Source organism: Mustela nivalis, assembly GCF_964662115.1.
Source record: "Mustela nivalis genome assembly, chromosome: 6".
NCBI classification, from domain to species: domain Eukaryota; kingdom Metazoa; phylum Chordata; class Mammalia; order Carnivora; family Mustelidae; genus Mustela; species Mustela nivalis.
The window spans coordinates 21,459,272-21,478,883 of NC_139025.1; the positions used below are offsets into that span (position 1 = coordinate 21,459,272).

Consider the following 19,612-nt stretch of genomic DNA (forward strand, 5'->3'; position numbering starts at 1 on the left):
CCCCAAGACCAGTTTACAGGGTGACATGAGTGGAGAAGTAAGCTGTAGGAACCTCCGTACAGCAACTTGCCATGGATAAACAATGTGACATGGCTTTGGCTTCATTATGTAATACCAACAGCCCTTAGTTAAAGGAGTTTCCCCAAATAAACAATTGCAATTTTCTTTATTGATCTGGGCAGGACTTTCTAATCTCAGCAAGTGAGGACATACACACTCTCTCTAAGGAAAACATTACGGAGTGAAGTACATGTTTTGCTCTGCTTGACAAATAACATAGTTCAGTGGTTATTTCTAAAGAGTAAAATTCTGGAAAACTGAGAAATTTGCACTGGTTTCTAAGAAATAAATTTTAAATTAGATACACATAATGGTAAAAATTACATTATCTAAAAATGAATCCGTGTGTTTATTTTTTAATTATAATTACAATTACAGTTGTAATTACATAGCTATCGGCTACATTTATTACAGGCCAGAGATTGTCCTAAACACTTAAAGGCATTATCTAATTTCTTTCTTAATGAGCTAGGTATTAATAACCCTATTCTGTAAATGAGGAAAGTAAGATTTCTTTGCAAGGTTTAAGTAAATCGCCTGAGGTGACAAAGCTACTAAAATGCAGCACTAGGAATAAAACTCAGATCTGATGCGGAATTATTGTGTATTGCTATGGATTTAGATCACTACAAATTACATTGAGGAGTTTCTTACTTTTAATCAATGGCAACCTGGACAACAGTTTTATCTAACTGTCCTTATGTGCACAGTGTTGGAATAATGAGGAATCATTACTTTCCACAAAGCTGATCTCTCCGCCCACGCCTCCAAAGTACATTCACAGCAAACTCTCTGAATGCGGCATTCTTCCATGATTCCCAGCACCAACCAATGGATGTGTAGGGCTGGTGGACAGGTAGGAGAATGCAATTCTGAGAGCTAGTGTCGTCTAATTTATGGTAATTACCTATGCGAGCCCACGCATTTTGTCATCTTCCTTGATGAAGTTGAGAAAATTTAACATTAAAATTCAGATTTCTATTTTCCATAAAAGGTAAATTCTATTGAAATTGTTTTCTCTCGATCTAATATTAGAGAACTGGAGTTCCAGCAAAGAAAACTACCTATGCAAGACAGCATATTTTGTTTCCTGGTGGATGACCTGGGCAAGCAGTAGGCCTTGTTCTGCCACATTCTAAGACTTAGAAAAGCTCTAAGTCTTGGGATCAGGGTGAAAGGGGTCCTTTAAGAGCCCGGTGGGAAGGCAGGGGCAGCCAAACATGCACAAGGCGGGGCTGGACCTGCCAGTTTAAACCATGTTGGACTCCCAACGGCAGCTTGTGAACCATTTGGTAGCAGGACTGGGAGAAGCCCACTGTGGCTGCAGCAAGTCAGGGGTGCTGACCCGCGGTCCCGGGCTGCCTCCGGTCTGACAGCCCTGCCGGCGGCAGGCAGGAGTAAGCATGCAGAGGTTCTGGTCTCCTTCTCTGCTAAATGGAGGTATGAGAATTATGAAAAAATCACCTGTAAAATATACCATCCAAGGCTGACTGAAGTCCAAGATGAGCTCAGAAAAAGGATGGCAACTAACGGAGGGCACACAGATGGGCGGAGCAGGAGCTGGTCACAGCGAGTGCTGGCAACGCTAAGAACCCACGGTCCGACTGCAATTCAGATCCTATATCTCTCAGGTTTCCAGAAAAGAGTCTTACCAATTTCTGGAACCTATCCAGAATTATACCACTGGCCAAGAGTAGAAGAAGAAGCCCTTTTTGGGTGTGTGGGTGGGGGTCGTTACTAAAAATGTATAACCAGGATGCCTAGGTGGCTGAGTCGGCTAAAGGCCTGCTTTCAGCTCAGGTCAGGTGTCCCAGGGTCTGGGATCGACCCTGGGATGATCAGGTGCCCCATCAGGTGCCCTGTTCAGCAGGGAGTCTGCTTCTTCCTCTGGCTACCACTCTCCCTGCTTATGCTCTCGTTTTCTCTCTCTCTCTGAAAAATAAATAAAATCTTTAATAAAATAAAATAACGTGTAACCATGGTATAATAGCAAAAGCAGTGATGAGGGAATAGCTTAAGGGAGAAACATTCCCAAATATCCTTAGACTGTCCTGTATTTCAAAAATCTTTCACAAATAAAGGTTCCAGTAATCAGGAAATACATTTGCAATACATCATCTGCATTTCCTTGGCCTTGAGCCTACTGAACACTAACCTGCTGGGAAGCATTAAGTCAAGTGTTTGCTGAAGACCTATATTTTCCCTTGTCCCTTGTCCTGCAACCACTCTCCCCACCCCCACCCCTTCTTCTGGTCACAATCCTTCCCCCCTCACCTTTGCTTTGAGAAATAATCTTCCCTACCCTCCCCTTGACTCCTGAGCCAAGTGACGCAAGGACAGAAAATGGCTTGTGATGACTGACCCCAACGGCTGCAGCCTGAGGAGACATCTCTCAGTTCTGCTTTCGAGAGCCATCCTTTCTAAGCCTGCTGGCTCAACTGTTCCAAGCTTTCCTTCAGTTCTCCAAGCTACCCTCCAACAATCTTTTTTTTTTTTTTTTTTTGGTTGTCTTTGCTGCTTATCACCAAAACCCTCTCATACAGTAACTGTTAAATATTCGAGAGCAAGAACTTTGAAACAAACGAGATAGATGTGCACCCACTGAGAAAACCGCAAACCTCTTCTCTTAGAAGAAATACTTTCACATTTGTGCCTACTGTGTCCTCTACAAGAGGCAGCTGGGTATTAAGAAAAGACCCCTGGATGTGGCTTTGTGACTTCAGATAAGTCGTGTTGCTCCTGGTCCCTAATTTTCTCATCTATAGAGTGAAGAGGTTTGACTGAGTTATCGCCAAGGTCCCTTCCAGCTTGAAGACTCAGTAATTTCATAACGAAATTATCTAAATCCACGCTTAACAAACTTGAAGGGCCAAACATTCCGATAAACATAAACCTGAGGCCTTGTCTTTTGGAGGTCAAGTCTCCAGCAGGTTCAACGGTCACTCCCCCACCTTCCACCTCACTTCTCTTCTCAAGGGCTTGTGTGCCGAAGGAGAATTCAGGGCTTTTCCTTTCAGACAGGTCCCGTGGCTGAGGTAGAAATCACAGTGCTATCACCAGGAGAATACAGTGCTGATGTCAGGAGAAATGTATAAGCAGGCCCAGAGAGGGAGACTTTGTTTTTTAAAAAAAATCCTGTCAGTTTGGAAACCAGGGTGGGGGTGGGGGTGTTTGGCAAGTCCGGCCTCCAGCACAGAGGTCCAATTGTCTCTTCATTTTGCACTGGGCTACAGTGTCTGACACAGAATGCCCCGGTGTGTGTGCAGGGCCTGGACAGCTTGGGGAGGTGACCTGATCATCCTGCTTCTTACAGGCACGTCACGTCCCAGTTTGGGTAGGATGACACAGCCATTCCACACTCAGAGCAAGAAATGGAGACTCTAAACCCTTCTCAGGGTTTAATAGTGAGAATGGAAGAAGGCTATCTGCAGAAGGGTAGAGTTCTTCCCAACCTCATCCTTTTTGCCTGGCTAGCATATCTACTTTTGTTAACAAATGGGCGAAGTTTACAATAAACAAGAAGTGGTTGAAAGGACCATTCGATTGTGGGCTTATGACCTGTCATTGGGGTCATGCAGACTTCCTCTAAGAAATAAGACTATTAAAGCCTGTTGGATTGCTCTCTAGTTTTGTCATTTCGCTGAATTCCCTGGACCCCTAAGGAAAGTCGTCACCTTCCGTGCTCACTCAAGCACAAAAGCCTCCCTGAGAGCTGTGAGCAAGGCAGTGAGGGCCCCCGGTAAGCTTGCTTTCTTTGTGTAAATCAAACACGCCTTCCTTTCCTTTGTATCTGATAGAATTTCAGCCCTTTTGGACATTCTGGTCCTGGCTGGACCTTCAGTCTGATCAGAGGCCATTTCTCCTTTTCTCCATCCTCAAAATCCCAACTCTGAGTTGGAGATGTAATGACTGACACGGGTCTCACACAAGGGGACTGGCATCATGAGTCTGACTCCTCACCCATACTGCATTTATGACTGGCCATAAACTGATCCCTCTGCCTACACTCAAGGCACAGCGGGAAAGCTACCTCTTCAAAACCAGAGGCTTTCTAGGATCTGGAGATAGACAGCTATCGGAACCACAGAGAATACTTAAATGAGTCGGAAAAAGCATACAAATTCATAAGTTGCCCTGCAATCTGCTTAGCAGCTCAGCTGACAAGAAGAACACAGAGTTTTCTAGAAGTAGGTAATAAAGGAGAAAAATGGAATAAACTGGGCCATTCATGTTTGTTACTTACTTTTTGCTCAAGTGTTTTTGCTTCTCTGGTCCCACTTCTCCATTACCATATTTCTGTCACACAACAAAAGCCAGGCCTTCATAGGGAGACAGAATGTGGAACTCTAGGGTCAGAGAGCTGGGGTCACCTCTCCTGTAACCCACGTGGCAGCTTTCACAGAAGAGAAACCTCTACCTACCTGAGTTTTTGTCAGGCAGTCGGTTTATCCTCCACACAATGGAGTTGAAGGCATGTTCGTACTTGGCAGTTCCCAGAGTTACTCTCATCACAGGCTCAGAGCCAGACATACTGGCTGAGCCAAAACTCGCCCCCCGGTTCACTTTGGCTTTTAAAGACTTTTCCCCCAGGACACTTTCCCTGCGGAAGTTTTTCACCCATTCACTGGGCACGGGGTAGCGAACCATCACATTCTCACAGGGAACCTGAGTGAGAGGGTCTCGGTTGGAGGAGAAGCCGGCTGACATCCTGAGCCAGCTCTGCACCTCCACCTCCGCCCCATTGATGCTTGCTGCCGTCCTGAGTGTGAAAGGCAAGGTCTTCTCTGCAAATACTGTCCTGAACCGCATGAGCTCAAAGCGGCAGGCATCCAAAGGGTTGAACAGAATAACCCGTGAGCTGCTGAATACGTCCTCATCCACACACCCATGAAAACGGCACTGATGGAGCTTGATCCACTTGGTGGTGGTGGTGGGCATGATGTCTTGCCGGGAAACTATCTCGTTCCCTTTGACAAGGACATCGTTGAGACCCAGGCGGCACTCTGCCAGGCCAGAGAGGAAACTCAGAATGTGGATCCGCGTCAAGACGTGGTGCTGGAGAATCTGGTTGTCTCCTTTGCTCACAATGCCAGAGAATTCATCCTTGACATCCACAGTAATCTCCTCCTCCAGGTAGTTCAAGCCAACTGTGCTCAAGTCCATTGACAACACCGGCAGATTCATGAGCCGGTCCTGAACGGCACGGATGAAACTCAGGAAGTCGTCGTAATCGGTGGTGCCCAGCTTAATCACTTGTTCCCTCTCTGCTGTGTGGGCCACAGCAGGTTTGGGCTGGTATTTCTTCTTCTCCTTGTAGATGACACGGTCTATTCGTAAGCTGTGGATCCTGCCATTCTCGTCATAGTTTTGGAGCCGGGGTTCCGAAATTTCATGGCAGATCTCCAGCTTGAACTCGCGGAATGGTTTTTCTAGACCCTGCTCATAATACAGCTGCAGGTAACCACTGTCTGTTATTTTGATGTAGATGGGTCCCCAGTGCCTAGACGACATGATGTTTTTCTTCTCAGGGATCCTTAGCATCATTGGCCACCCATCTCTGGGCCGGGACAGTGCTGAACCAGGTGGGGGGTCATCTAGTTCAACCCAGGCTATGGGGTCATCATCTGGTAGCGTCGCGCTGCCTGAACGATCAGGGTCATCAATCTGGAGTTGCTTGAGTTTTTCAACAGCATCAGAGTGGGACTGGGTTTTGCTTGAGTCATCAAAACAGATGGCATCCTGGTAGACGGCAATGAGAGAATCCCTTTGGCTCTTGCCTGTGGCACTGGAAACGGAATTGTTTTGGGAGCGTCTCTCCTGCTCCTCAAAGAAAGCAGTGAAAGGGTTGATAGGGGAGGGTTGGACATCCTGCAGAGTCTCATTCAGGAAAGGATTGGTTGCCCTCCAAGGCGGAGCCTCCGTTATGGAAGGCGGTTGGTTTAAGGATGAAATGTCTAGTTTCTGAACTTTGGAAAAGTTCATCAAAGTGCTCTTGGGACGTTCCCTCTTCTTAAATGACCCAGCTGAGTGATGAGGTACATCTGGGGTCACAGATGCAATAGGTGGTGGGTTTGGCTTCAGGGGAGAGGTGACTGGTGGCAAAGGGCAGCTGACCTCATTGTCATCAAAAGTGACCCAGCTGGGGAAACGAGCAGAGGTTACTGGAGAGGCAGGATGTCCGTTCATGGCTGGACTACTGGCCTGCCAGCTGATGGCCTCCATCTCTACCTCTTCATCTTCCTGGACTGAGGAAGAACTGTCTAAAAGAAAAAGGAGAACATATGAGGGCTGCTATTCAGGGCCTCTTAGATGTATGGGAAACAGGTATGGGAATGAAGAATGACTAGAACTTTATCTGGAATCCGGTAAATTCCAAAGGAGCTCATTACCTGTGTCAAGATGCTAGTCTGGGCACAGATTTCAAATTTTGTAATAAGCACAGCACAGGGGCCACACGTCAAATGCAGTAAGAATACAAATGGGCCTATCGATAAGACTAAGGCCCCTCATAGTTTAACTCTTATACATTCTCCCTTTGATAGAAGTTTCTAGAAAAGATGCTCTAAAGTGTGTATTAATTTTTAGACATTGAATTCCACCTCCTACATAAAATGATAAAAAGCTGATCTCATCTCATTGAACAAAACACATTACCTGTTCTAAGTGATCACAGATAATGTGATTGGAGGGGTTTTTGCCCAAATGTGATCAAGAAATACTAAAGACAAAATATTAATACCCTTAAGATGAAGTAAGTCCATACAAGTAAATAAGAAGGCTACAAAAACTTTCATAGAAATATAGACAAAGGACATATACAGACAGCTCAGGGGAGGGAAACAAAAACTGAGTAATAAGCATGTGAAAAAATGTCCAATCTCACTAGCAATAAAAAATGTAAATTAAAAACAATCAGTGAAGATTTTAAAAACTTTTCATCTTCAGTGAGGTTAAGGATACCATTATATGAACAGTAAACAGAACTTTAAATGGACTGTAAGTTTCTACAAACTCTCTATAAGTGGTTTAGCAATTTGTATTAAGGGTTTTACAAACATGTGTAAACAATAACTTTGTATTTTACCCTAAGGAAATAAATCCAAATTGTGAACCCTGTTTTGACTAAATGTTAACCAACTAAGATATACAATAGAATAATACCCAGCCATTATAACATTTATAAGTATGCAGTAATACGAGAAAACACCCACAGTCTCTTCTTTTTTCTCTAAAATACTTTCCTGTCTTGGGGTTTATTTATTTTTTGTGGAAGAAAAGGGGATATTATAAATAAAACACCACCTTAGCAGGGACTTCAAGGGAAGGGATACAGGACTTGATTTTCCATGTGGGAAAGATCCAAACCTTTTAGGTAGCAAAATGGCCCTGTGTGTTCGCTGGAATTGTGCAAAGGGAGGGGAAATTGAAGACTTTGGCAAGGAGTGGATTGTGACGAAGGAATGGCACAGAAAACAAACCTGTGTGGCATATAGTAGATACTCCGTAAAAATGTGTTGATTGAATAAGTGAGAAAGGGGACTTTGCACTGGGGCAGTTCTATTTTCTCTGTCCCTGGAAGAAAGCGTATGGAGATCTCTGAAACCATTCCACCCACTATGTCTACTGCCAGCAACCTGGCATCAAAGGAAACAGATGCTCAGTGGTTGAGTCAAGTAGTTGAGTTTTCTAACCACCTCACGAGACCTTCATGAATATCATATCCAACCAAACCAGATCAGCAAAGCCACACACAACTGCAAGTGGAATTACAGGTAAATGGGATGGCTGGCTCGTTACTCATCTTCCCAAGTGTATTTATTCAAACAACGAGCAACTTCCTCTGCTGAAAACATCACCTTGAAAATGTAAGCTTGGGACGCCTGGGTGGCTCAGTTGGTTAAGCAGCTGCCTTCGGCTCAGGTCATGATCCCAGCGTCCTGGGATCGAGTCCCATATCGGGCTCCTTGCTCCGCAGGGAGCCTGCTTCTCCGTCTGACTCTGCCTTCCACTCTGTCTGCCTGTGCTCGCTCTCGCTCACTCTCTCTGACAAATAAATAAAATCTTTAAAAAAAAAAAAAAAAAAAAAAGAAAATGTAAGCTAAATATGTGAGCATGCATACACACAGATCCATACTCACCCCAGAAATATAATGGGTAAAAAGTGTTTTCTGTGTGTACAGCAACCACAAAAGGATTTCAAAGCATTTTAAAATGACAGATGAGACTTTCCTTCAAATTAATCATTAATCCACTTTTGGAGATGTGGGATTTATTTTCTGGAAAATGAAGGGGAAAGGGTCAATAACCCAGGTTTGTAGGATTTGTATTTTACTTATTATCATTACTACTACTTCTACCAGTATTGTATCAGAAGCCAAAGGGAACAATGTGGATCTGAGTAAAACAGAATCACTTCCTTGGAACGTGACTGATCCTCCCCAGACGACTGGAGAAGCCGTGCATCTCAAAACATCAATGTTTTATGAAGCTGCTCTAAGGAGCTTTTGTAACAGTAGAGTTTCCACCCAGACAGCCTGGTACTGACCCAGCCCCTGTACCAGGGACATCCTTTTTGTCTTGGGGCTCATCACCACTCCCTAGTCTGAACAAGCCAAAGTTCTTTTTCCTTTGGAGGGTGCTTTTCTGCCAAAGCTGTTTATTCTTGCTGCCAAAGGATTCCCTTCTGTTGGGAATCTTGTCCCCAAAATAGTATTTCTCATTTTCCTCTATGAAGCCAAAAAAGAAATGGACAGGGCAGGGGTGGGGCAAGTCTTTGTCTTCACTGAACATAATTTTTTTTTAGAATAAATTCCTTTGTAAATGAGGTTATTTAAAATCATACAAAGTCCTCGACAGTTCTGAAGCATTAGACTTAGCATACAATTTAAATGAAATTTCTTTAAATCTGGAGGGAAAATTTTTAATTAAATTAATTTCGAGAGACTCCATCTTCTCTTTGACAGCCATTAAAAACTATCAAAAGACTATTACAAAATATTCTCTCGGTTGGTAGAGAATCATCTCCCATGATTATAATCCGTTCTAAAAATCCATCATTGGGGACAGGTCAAATTTCTGGAAATAAGAATTTTTTTTCTATGAAGTCATTTATAAAGAAAAATGTCTTAATAAAGATAATTTTACAGATGAAAAGCAAAAGTGGTCTTTAGTTCACGTCAAAATAAAGCATTTCTTGGACTGAACTCAAGGACTAACAAACACAGCTTTTAGAAATAATCCCTTATCGACTTTCCTATTTGTAAGCTCTTAATTTTCTATCATTTGTCAATAACTGAAAGGCATCTTGAATTGTTTTTTCAAAGATTAGGTCATATTTTTTCTGAGCCTCTTTTTTTTTTATTTTTTTTAAAAGATTTTATTTATTTATTTGACAGAGAGAGAGATCACAAGTAGACAGAGAGGCAGGCAGAGAGAGAGAGAGAGAGAGATAGGGAAGCAGGCTCCCTGCTGAGCAGAGAGCCCGATGCGGGACTCGATCCCAGGACCCTGAGATCATGACCTGAGCCGAAGGCAGCAGCCCAACCCACTGAGCCACCCAGGCACCCCTCAGAGCCTCTTTTTATTATATTATTCAAGACTTTCACATGTAAAAAATCAACTTATCTGTATGTGAAATTTCTGGAGGAAAATATCCGATCATATATGACAAAAACTTGGTATCCTTTATGTAATACGACAGTGTATTCTTAATAAAAATGATACACCTGGGGTGCGTGGGTGGCTCAGTTGGTTAAGCGTCTGCCTTCGGCTCCGGTCATGATCCCAGAATCCTGGGATGTAGCGCCAAGGCAAGCTTTCCGCTCAGCAGGGAATCTGCTTCTCCCTCAGTCCTCTCCCACCCTCTCCCCATTTGTGTTTTGCTTTCTCTCAAATTAAAAAACAAAAAACAAAAAACTTACAAAAAGATACACCCTCACCAAAAAAATTAAATAAAATAAAACAGGATAAAAACACATAATTCGCCAATTAAGAAATATAAATGTCAGTAACTATTTAGGAAAGAAAGTTGAACCTTATAAAACAATAAATACAATTATCTCTGTGTCAAAGAGACAAAAATTTACTATGAATCATTACTTGTGACATCAGGAAGTTAACACTCTGATGGAAGGGCTCAAAAAATCTTCCTGAAGGACAATTTGAAAATTTGTGTAAAAGACTCAAACAATGCGATCCAAAAATTCTATTCTCAGGAATGTAATCTAAGGAAAGAACAAGATGGGCATGAGAAGAGTAGATAGCGGTAGGTTTATCACAGCAATGTTTGTATCGTAGAAAAATCAGGAACAACGCAAATGGGAGATTGGTTATATTAACTATCATGCCCCTAAAATGGAATCCCCGGCAGCTATCAAGACAACGCTAGTGATGCATGTTTACTCACATGGAAGCTGTTCATGATATATAGAGCTAAGGGAATAGTAACAAGAGCCTACAAACTGGAATCTGACTGCCTTGGTTTCAAATCTGTACCTGTCGCTTATTAGCTAAGTGACTCTGGGCAAGTTGTTCAATTTATTGGCAACTCAGCTTTCCCACTTATGACATTAAGAAAATATTCAATCCTACCTGACAGGGTTGTTGGGAAAATACAGATGTTAAAATTGTGCCTCATAAGTAATTAATGTCCAGTAGATGACAGCTGTTATTACTACTACTACTAGAATGATACATTTTTATTATATAAAGTTTACATGTATTAAAAAGCCTTGGAATATAATATTTCATAATATTTTGATGTGAAAACAGATGTGTCCTGTGGGGTAAGAAGTGATTGAAAAATACTAAATCTGTATTAAAAAATACTGTTTGCTTACAAAATAAAGAAATGATAAAAGGTCAAAACACATCTTTAGCACTCAAACTATTTAACCTAGAGAAAGAAAATAGTTTCGCTGTAATCCATGTTGAAAAAGCAGTAGTTAGATCTTTCCCAGGACACTTACGACTGATGTGGCTGATACTGGAAACAATGAAGGGAATGGGGGGGAGCTGGCAAATTTCTCCAGTAAAAAATAGGCAAAAACTAATTATCTTCAGAACAAAATTAACTATCATAAAGAATTCCATTTTACTGACTTGATAAAAATAAAACCAAAACCAAAAATCCAGCATAATTTTAATTACTATCTCTTCCACTTGCTACCTCCAAATTACTTTTAATATGAGTTGGGCTGCTGCCAAACAAAAGCCATGTATAAAAATCAGGCTCTCATTTGACACCACAGGGAGAACTGCTAATACCTATGAGCTTCCTAATGTCTTTACTGATGCAAACAAACAAAAAAAAAGAAATGGTGGTAGAACTCATACAGGAATTCATCAAAGTGGAGGATATAAAATCAATGCAACAAAATCAGTTGCATTTCTATACACCAACAAGACAGAAGAAAGAAATTAGGGAGTCGATCTCATTTACAATTGTAACCAAAACCATAAGACACCTAGAAATAAATGTAACCAAAGAGGCAAAGGATCTGTACTCAGAAAACTATAGAACACTCATGAAAAAAATTGAGGAAGACACAAAGAAATGGAAAAACGTTCTATATGTTCATTGATTGGAAGAACAAATATTGTGAAAATGTCTGTGCTACCTAGAACAATCTACACATTCCATGCAATCCCTATCAAAATACCATCAACTTTTTTCACAGAGCTGGAACAAATAATTCTAAAATTTGTATGGAACCAGAAAGACCCTGAATGGCCAAAGGAATGTTGAAAAAGAAAACCAAAGCTGATAACATCGTAATTCCAAACTTCCAGCTCTATTACAAAGCTGTAATCATCAAGACAGTATGGTACTGGCACAAAAACAGACACACAGATCAGTGGAACAGCCCAGAAATGGACCCTTAATCAACTAATCTTTGACAAAGCAGGAAAGAATAACCAATGGAAAAAAAGACAGTTTCTTCAACAAATGGTGTTGGGAAAATTGGACAACCACATGCAGAAGAATGAAACTGGACCATTTCCTGACACCACATACAAAAATAGACTCAAAATGTATGAAAGACCTAAATGTGAGACAGGAATCCATCAAAATCCTAGAGAAGAATACAGACAGCAACCTCTTCAACCTTAGCTGCAGCAACTTCTTGCTAGACACGTCTCCAAAGGCAAGGGAAACAAAGGCAAAAATGAACTATTGGGACTTCATCAGGATAAAGAGCTTTTGCACAGCAAAAAAAAACAAAAAACAAAAAACAACAACAACAACAACAACAAAACAGTTGACAAAACTGATGAAGTTCTAGAGCATAGGTGATGTTTGGTGGGGTGAGGTCCGGAGCCGATGACCAAGAAAGAATTCTTGAGACATCTTTGGTGCAGAATGGTGGTTTATTAAAGCACAGGGACAGGACCCGTGGGCCGGAAGAACTGCTGCCCCGGGCAATGTGAGGGGTGGTCTACTACATACTTGTAAGATGGGGAGGGGATTAGGGATGGCATAAGTCTCTAAGGAATTTTGGAAGCAAGGTTTCTAGGACCTTGAGGGGCTAGCTATTTCTGGGGAAAAGGTTATTCATTACCAGTAATAAAACCTTCTGGTGAGACTCTTTAGATGTGTATCAGTGGGCCATATGCTTGGGAATGATTGTCAACACTATCTTGGAGGTTTAGAGATAAAGTTTCCTAAAGGAATTGTTAAAGTAGACTTACAGGATCCTGGTTGTGGGTAGCGGGTTGGTCAGGATAGGATTGTCCTTTGCCCTTAGCAAAGCCTTATGGTGGAGGTCACTCTACCTATTTTAAGGGCTTGTCATTAGGTAAGGAAAGTTAATAATTATCCTCTGCCTCTGTGTCCCACATCAAAAGCAAAAGACAACTGACAGAATGGGAGAAGATATTTGCAAATGATGTATCAAATAAAGGGCTAGTATTTAAATCTAACACCCAAAGAACAAATAATTCAACCAAAAAATGGGCAGGAGACACGAACAGACATTTCTCCAAAGACATCCAAATGGCCAAAAGACAACATGAAAAAATGCTCAACATTACTTGGTATCAGGGAAAGACAAATCAAAACCACAATGAGATACTACCTCATACCAGTCAGAATGGCTAAAATGAACAAGTCAGGAAATGACAGATATTGGCAAAGATGAGGAGAAAGGGGAACCCTCCTACACTGTTGGTGGGAATGCAAGCCAGTGCAGCCACTCTGAGAAACAGTATGGAGGTTCCTCAAAAAGTTGAAAATAGAACTGTCCTATGACCCAGCAATTGCACTACTAAGGATTTACCAGAAAGATATAAATGTAGTGATCCAAAGGGGCACCTACACCCCAATGTTTATAGCTGCAATGTCCACAAGATCCAAACTATGGTAAGAACCCAGATATCCATTGACAGATGAATGGACAAAGAAGATGTGAATACACACACACACACACACACACACACACACACAATGGAAAACAACTCAGCCATCAAAAAAAAAAAAAGAAAAGAAAAGAAATCTTGCCATTTGCAGTGATGTGGATGGAACTAAAGGATATTCTGCTAATTAAGTAAAATAACTCAATTAGAGAAAGACCATTATCATATGATAACAGAAAAAATAATTCTACATACTGTCTCATTCATATATGGAATTTAAGAAACAAAACAGAGGATCATAGGGGAAGAGAAAAAAACAAAACATGATGAAATTATAGAAGGAGACAAACCATGAAAGACTCTTAATCACAGGAAACAAACAGGGTTGCTGGAGAGGAGGAAGTGGTGGGACAGACAGGGTGACGGGGTGGTGGACATTCGGGACAACACATGGTGTAATGAACACTGGGTATTCTATCAGACCGAGGAATCCCGGACCTCTACTGTGACCCCGCTACCTCTATTTGCACTATATGTTCATTAATTGAACTTAGAAAGTGAAAAGAAAAGAAAAAAAGAAATGGTAGATTCTTTCAATGTTAGACCACAATCTATTTTAAGTTCCCCGAAGATTAAATTAAATGATTACAACGGTAGTCAAAGTCACCAATCTGAAGAAGAAGTCAGAACTATGGGGGAAGATGAAGTTTCCATGGTATCTTGAACACAGCAGATACTCTGTCATCTTTCCCCGTTTGTTACCTAATGTGCACATTCAATGACAAATGCAAAAAACTTACTGAGAGCTATTCCCCGGAATTTATTTTCAGTGGCAAGAACACATAATCTGAGCTGACTGCTGTTGTCTCAAGATGAGACAGCAAGAGCATCTACTTGAAACTGTAATCAATCTCAATGCCCAGCAGGCCCTTATGTATTTGTGGATTGGTATATAGAGTGAAAAGAGGAACACAGAATTTTGGGGTTTGAAGAGATTTTAGAAATAATGAAACTTGGCCCCTTCATTTTTTGCTAAGACTGAAGCTCAGGAAGTTTATGTGGACTGCCCAAGGTGATATTTAAAAAGTCCTACTTTTAATGTTCACTAATTGTGGCATTTTCTTAATGATTGTTTGTTAAGCTAAAATCCAGTTAATTTTTCCCATTGTCTCTGAGATTGGCAAGAGTTACCTCGACCCACAGCTTTTCAGCAGCATTGCTCAGCAGGGGGAAAGAAATGAACGAAACAAGGGTCTACATCCATTTATACAGAGAAACCTTTGGGCACAAGGTCAGGTGATGTCAGTCCCTGATGTGTGAATGTCTAAGAGTGAGAAAGGAGTCAGTCCTCTGAACCTTATCAAGAGAGCTTCTAACCGGGATAAAAGAAGCTGAGACCGGTTTAATCTTCACAATACACTGATAGTGAGAGCCAGAGGGTACGTGTCTGTTCATTGGTCCTCAGCATTCTCCAGGAGAAAGGATGCATTGATGCTGGTCAGAGATATCCTTAAAGTAAAGAAGTTCATAGAACTACCACTTAACTACTATTTGACCGAATCCCCGGCAGGGGTATTTGACACTACATTGTGGTTTCTATTTGTTAAGAGGACCTATGAAGCAGTGTTGAGCTGCCCTGCCAACTTCCTCTCTGCTTACCAAGATGAGCGCACCCAACACATTTTTATCTCTTTTTTTGCTCGGAAAAGCATCTGACCCTAAGTTTGATGAATGTCTCAGGAACTTGTGTGCTCCCGATGACTCTGTTCTCTCTGGTTCTAAACTTTTGCTTTTGTTGTCCCCCTGCCCACCTTGCCAGCACTCAACCTCTGGATCCCTGCTTTTGGTGTCTTCCTCTAACAGCTAAACTTCCACTCAACCGGCTTACTGGTTGCCAGACGTCCTAGGCCTTTCTGGTATCAGCTTTTCATGTTGTCTTAGATGAAGATGCTATTCTTCAGCTCCCACCAGGGCAGAGATCTTACTGTAACACCTTGCTGTGGTCTGAGGGAACCAAGTTCAGTTCCTTAGCAGAGGTCACAGGCAGGGAGCAGGGATAGATTCCAATATCCGTAACAAGCTGAAAAATCAACATTCCATTTTATAAATTAATCTCTTTAACATTTTATACATTAGCGTATATCAAAGACTTAACTAGTAGTAAGGCCTGCTGAGAACCTAACCTGTGTTTCATTTATTTGTTATTGCCATAGCAAAAAGCCTCATGTATTTTCCTCTCATCCTTGACTATTTGAGCACACCAAAGAGGGGTGAACAAAGAGGACTTTGTAGGGTCTAAGCCTTTTTGAATGGGCAATGAAGCTCTGCCTAATGGACCATAACATTCTTCTATGATGTCCTAAATAGACGTTTTTCCCAAGAAGATATACAAATGGCCAACAAAAGGGGCACCTGGGTGGCTCAGTCAGTTAAGCATCTGACTTCAGCTCAGGTCATGATCTCAGAGCCCTACATCAGGTGTCCCATTCAATGGTGAATCTGCTTGAGATTCTCTCTCTCCCTCTGCCCCTCCCACCATTGATGCTCTTTCTTTCTCTCTCAAATAAATAACATATGAAAAAAAAGAAAAATGCCAACAGACATATGAAAAGATGTTCAACATCACTAATCAACAGGAAAATGCAAATCAAAACCACAGTGAGATATCAATCACTTTATGCCAGTCAGAATGGCTCAATTAAAAAAAACAAGAAATAATTATTGGCAAGGATGTGGAGAGAAAGCAACCCTTGTGCACGTTGGTGGTAACGTAAATCGGAATAGCCACTGTGGAAAACAGTACAGAGGTTCCTCAAAAAATTAAAAATAGGGGGTGCCTGGGTGGCTCAATCATTAGGCATCTGCCTTTGGCTCAGACCATGATCCCAGCGTTCTAGGATCAGGCCCCACAACTGGCTCCCCACTCAGCGGGAATACTGCTTCGTCCTCTCTCACTCCCCCTGCTTGTGTTCCCTCTCTCTCTGTTAAGTAAATAAAGAAAATCTTAAAAAAAAAATTAAAAATAGAACAAGCATATGACCCATTAATTCTACTAATAGGTATTTACCCAAAGAAAATGAAAACACTAATTTGAAAAGATACACACACCCCTATGTTTATTGTAGCATTATTTACAATCGCTGAGATATGGAAGCAACCTAAGTATCTATAGGTAAAAGAAGAGATCAGGAAGATGGAAAACACACCACACACACACACACACACACACACTGGAATATTATGTAGCCATAAAAAAAGATGAGATCATGTCATTTGTAATAACATGGATGGATCTCAGAGATACCATGTAAGTGAAATAGGTAGGATGAAAAAGACAAATACTATATGATTTCACGCATATGTGGATCTAAAAAACAAATGAAGAAACAGAAACAGAATCAGATCTATAAAAACAGGGAACAAGCTGCGAGAGGGGAAGGGGTAGGGGGATGGGCAAAATGAATGAAGGGAGTGAGAGACAAAGGCTACCAGTTATGGAATGAATACATCACAAGAATAAAAAACACAGGAGAGGGAATATGTAGTTAATGGTACTGTAGTAGCATTGTGTGGGGATGATGGTAGCTACGCTGTGCTGTGCACAGCATACGGCATAAGGAAGTTGAATCACTATGTTCTGCTCCTGAAACTAACGTAGCATTATGTGTCAACAATACTTAAATAGAAATTAAAAAAAACAACAACAACAATAACTCATCTCTGGGGTGATGAGAGGTAGGAAAGGTTCTTTTGGTTCAGGAGCTTATAAGAGAAAGAGAAGCATCCAGAAGTTACTGTAAGGGAGAATGCATGGGAGGGCCAAGGGAAAAAGAGGGTCTCCATCCTGACTCTGAGTTGAGGGAGAGTGTTTAGACCCAAGAAGTACCAGAGGTTGGGACCAGGACCGTCTACAGGGGCACTGGGACAATGTTCATGTCCTTATTGTGACCAGGACAGGGGACTCATCAGGTCTGGCTGTCCCTCTGCCACAGTGGAAGTCTCACCCATGCGTGTCCCCATACCCTCCCTCACTATTCTTCCGGCTACCACGTGAGGAAACACCCCAGCAACAGCCTGTTTGAGCCTTAGTGAGAGGAACAGCTACTTCTCCAAGGCGGACTCTGTAAGTTCAGCAGGGCGCTTGTGATAAAGGCAAAGAAACAGAGCTGGGGGCTCTCACATAGTATTACATGCGCTTGGGTATATGTGTGCTGGGGATAAGGAGAAAAGCGAGCATTCGGACTGAGTCTGTATCAAGCCTATCTTCCATGTGTTGTTGACTTTGCTAGGCTATAATATAGCTTCCAGGAGAAATTCAAAAAGTCTGTTGGTGGCAGCGGTACCATCAGCTGGTCTAAGATCACCCACAGAAAGGTTAAGGGCAACTTTTACTAGCCGAAAAGATCTCTATAAATGATTCCCTTTCACCTATATTGCCTAAAGCTCGTTTCTGTTCATATGGACTTTCCAGCAATGACAATAACACATAACCAACAGCTCCTGCGTGCAGTAAGCCACTTCTTTCCAATTGAATTTGAGGTTGGTAATTCGATTTCATTTCAGTACTTATTCAGCTCCCGTTTAGTTACCAAGATCAAAGGAGACATTCTCTTTTTCTTCCTTCCTTTCTTTCTTTCTTCTTTCTTTTTTGAGAGAGAGAGAGAGCACGCACGAACATATGCATGCACGGAGTGGCTGGAGGTGCAGGGGGGAGGGGCACGGGGAGAGGAGGAGAGAATCCTAAGCACGTTCCATGTCCAGGGCTCGGTCTCAGGACCCTGGGATCATGACCAGAGCTGAAATCAAGAGTCAGAGGCTTAACCTACTGAGCCATCAAGGCAGCCCAGCAGGTGTTCTTAAACAGACACTGATGGTAGATGAAATTTATGAACTGTAAGCATATCGAGTTAAGATCATTTCTTAGAAAAATAGGAGAGCAACTATTTCTAGCCTGACAATAGATTAATTCTTTCAGGTAGAGCTCTGTTTACATTTTTGAACATCTAAAATTTTTTAGAAGCCCTCATCAGGTAGATAATCTGCAGGCAAACCGTGAAATGCTATTTCCAGATGGTTTACTCACTCAGTGCTTTTCCTGACCTGCTACAGCATCCACACAGTCTGGCATATATACACCATGACTCCTGGGTGGACACAAAGCTCGTATGGGAAAGGCTAGATTAAAAGTGGTTTGTACTAATGATGGATTGAATTCTTGGCTTTATACTGGTCTCTACTGCCTTTTTGTGCCACTGTAGACAACAGAGAGTAAAGCTTAGACCCTGTAGTCAGATCAACCTGGCTCTGCCATTAGAAAACTCTGAACCCTCGGGCACCCTACTTCACCCTTTCTAAACCTCAGGATTTCTCAACTCTCAAGGCAAATAATAACAATATCCACTTCATAGAGTTGTGAGGGTAAATGAGATCATTAATGGACACTGAATTTAGCCAGCCCACAACTCAATAAATGTCACTATCACAATAAAAAATATGTAAGCATTCATTTCAGAGTTCTCAAGGAAGCAAAAAAGAGAGAGGGAAGAAAGAGAGGAGAGAGAATGCCTTTGAAGGTGTATTCTTAATCTAATAGAGACTGAAGGACAGACTGAAGAGGGAAAGGAGGAAGAAAAATGGAAGGAAGGAGAAGAGAGGTGGAGAAGGAGAAAGGAATGTCTCAGATTATGATTCCAGGAGTTCAAATCTTTCCGTAATTATTGCATAGATAAATCCCCAAAGGCTTGGGGATTACAAGAGACACGGGGGTCTGCATTCACAAAGTCATTGCGACTACACAAAGCAGCACTAGTCTATCATGTAAGAGAAGTGTTAAGTCTTGAGTACACTCTGGTTGAGACAGAACGTCAAACTTTCTATTATCCGTCTGGTACTAAGAAGTACTAAGAATTGCCTACGGAATTGTTGGGCAGATCTCAGGTGTTTTCGTACTCCAGACAAGTAGTTCCCAAAGTAGGGGGATGCACACAGACAGGCACAGAGAATCACTGACTGGGGTGTGGGAAGAAAGTATCAGAAACTTTAATTTTGTTTACTTTATAACCAATCCTTCAAACATTTCTAATTTTTGTTCACATTATAAAACATGTACTAAAATACCTAGTATGTTTGTAATTTAGAAATAAATTAATATTACACACACACACACACACACACACACACGCACACATATATTAGAGGC

General features: G+C 41.7%; 1 protein-coding gene across 3 annotated transcripts in view; it reads right to left on the minus strand.

Moving 5' to 3' along the window:
* The window catches only part of STON2 (stonin 2), a 156,240-nt gene that overhangs the window by 10,179 nt on the left and 126,449 nt on the right, over positions 1 to 19,612 (minus strand). For 2 of the 3 annotated variants that reach the window (XM_082736397.1, XM_082736398.1), the window contains one exon: positions 4,482 to 6,320. In XM_082736397.1, the coding sequence (XP_082592523.1) occupies positions 4,482 to 6,320 (1,839 nt within the window). The remainder of the gene's footprint in view (positions 1 to 4,481; positions 6,321 to 19,612) is intronic. The other variant, XM_082736399.1, reaches the window with a different exon arrangement.